General features: G+C 44.7%; 1 protein-coding gene across 1 annotated transcript in view; it reads left to right on the top strand.

Annotated features, from left to right (window-relative positions):
• Window positions 1-91: 91 nt before the first annotated feature.
• Window positions 92-1,207, top strand: part of LOC106817136 — a gene marked incomplete at its 5' end in the record, with an annotated part of 3,380 nt that continues 2,264 nt past the window's right edge. The window contains one exon of the mRNA XM_014821783.1: window positions 92-1,182. Coding sequence (XP_014677269.1) covers window positions 92-1,182 — 1,091 coding nt within the window. The remainder of the gene's footprint in view (window positions 1,183-1,207) is intronic.

Raw genomic sequence — 1,207 nt, 5'->3', positions numbered from 1 at the left:
AAGAGAGAAGGCAGAAGATAGAAGAAAAAAGAGTGCGTCGAAGAAAGTTAGTTATAACTGGACGGCTCTCGAGAATAACTTACAACTGCAGGATAGATACGAGGTGGCAATCAGAAATAGATTCCAGCTCCTTTGCGAGGACATCGATCAAACAGGAACCTCTCGGTATGCACGCTTTATAGAAGCTAACAACGAAGCGGCTAAGGAGGTGCTGACTCCTCTAACAAAGAAAAGGAAGGACATACTTTTCTCTGCAGACCCACGAGTAGCTGACGCGCGCCGGGACGTAGACGAGGCCTACAATTCGTTTACTGCATGTGATAGGCGAGATGGTGGAGCTTACATTCACGCAAAGGAAAAGCTGTCTAGAACTTACGATGAGATCCTGGCAGAAAATCTCGCTAAAAAAGTAGAGCAGGCTAAAGCATGTTGCGCTAGTAACCAGCATTCAGCGGGCTGGAAACTAGTCAGGGAGATTGCCGGGGACCGTTTACCTTACCCCATCCAAATTGATGGCAAAACTGTAGATGACAGGGTCATCTCATGGTACTGTCACTTTAAAAATCTGCTTGGCAACCCCCCGACAGTGCAGGATGTAGATGAGGAGATTGAACCTGTCTTCCTTGATCTTCCTATCGATGACGGTCCTATTACACTTGATGAGTATCATCAGGCCAAACAATCTTTGAAAGCCGGGAAAAGCTGTGGAGAAGATGGTGTTGTTCCCGACGTTCTAAGGTGGGTGGATATTGATGACCTAGTTTTAAGCATTACTAATAATAGGGCGCATGAGAACCGTGAGATTCCTGAGCAATGGTTCATCCTGAACATAATTCCCATACCAAAAGCTGGCGATCTCAAAAACAGGGACAACTACAGGAGAATTAGCTTGAGCTCAGTGGTTGCGAAAGTTTACAACAGAATGATTCTGAATAGGATTAGAACACCTTTAGACCCTCTTTTAAGACTCAACCAGAATGGATTTAAAGAAGGAAAGTCAATAACTGCACAAGTGCTTGCGTTACGACGTCTCATTGAGGGCGCAAAAAAGAAGAACTTGCCCGCAGTCGTAACGTTTGTTGACTTCAAAAAGACCTTTGATTCCATTCACAGAGGCAAGCTCATGAAAATTCTGCTGGCATATGGAATACCACCTAAAATAGTGCAGTCAATAAGCGATATGTACGCTAAAACCTCGGCAAAAGTC

Source organism: Priapulus caudatus, unplaced genomic scaffold, assembly GCF_000485595.1.
Source record: "Priapulus caudatus unplaced genomic scaffold, Priapulus_caudatus-5.0.1 Scaffold1605, whole genome shotgun sequence".
In the NCBI taxonomy this organism is placed as follows: domain Eukaryota; kingdom Metazoa; phylum Priapulida; class Priapulimorpha; order Priapulimorphida; family Priapulidae; genus Priapulus; species Priapulus caudatus.
The sequence above is the reverse complement of the archived record's forward strand: the minus strand, read 5'-3'. Positions and strand labels throughout refer to the sequence as shown.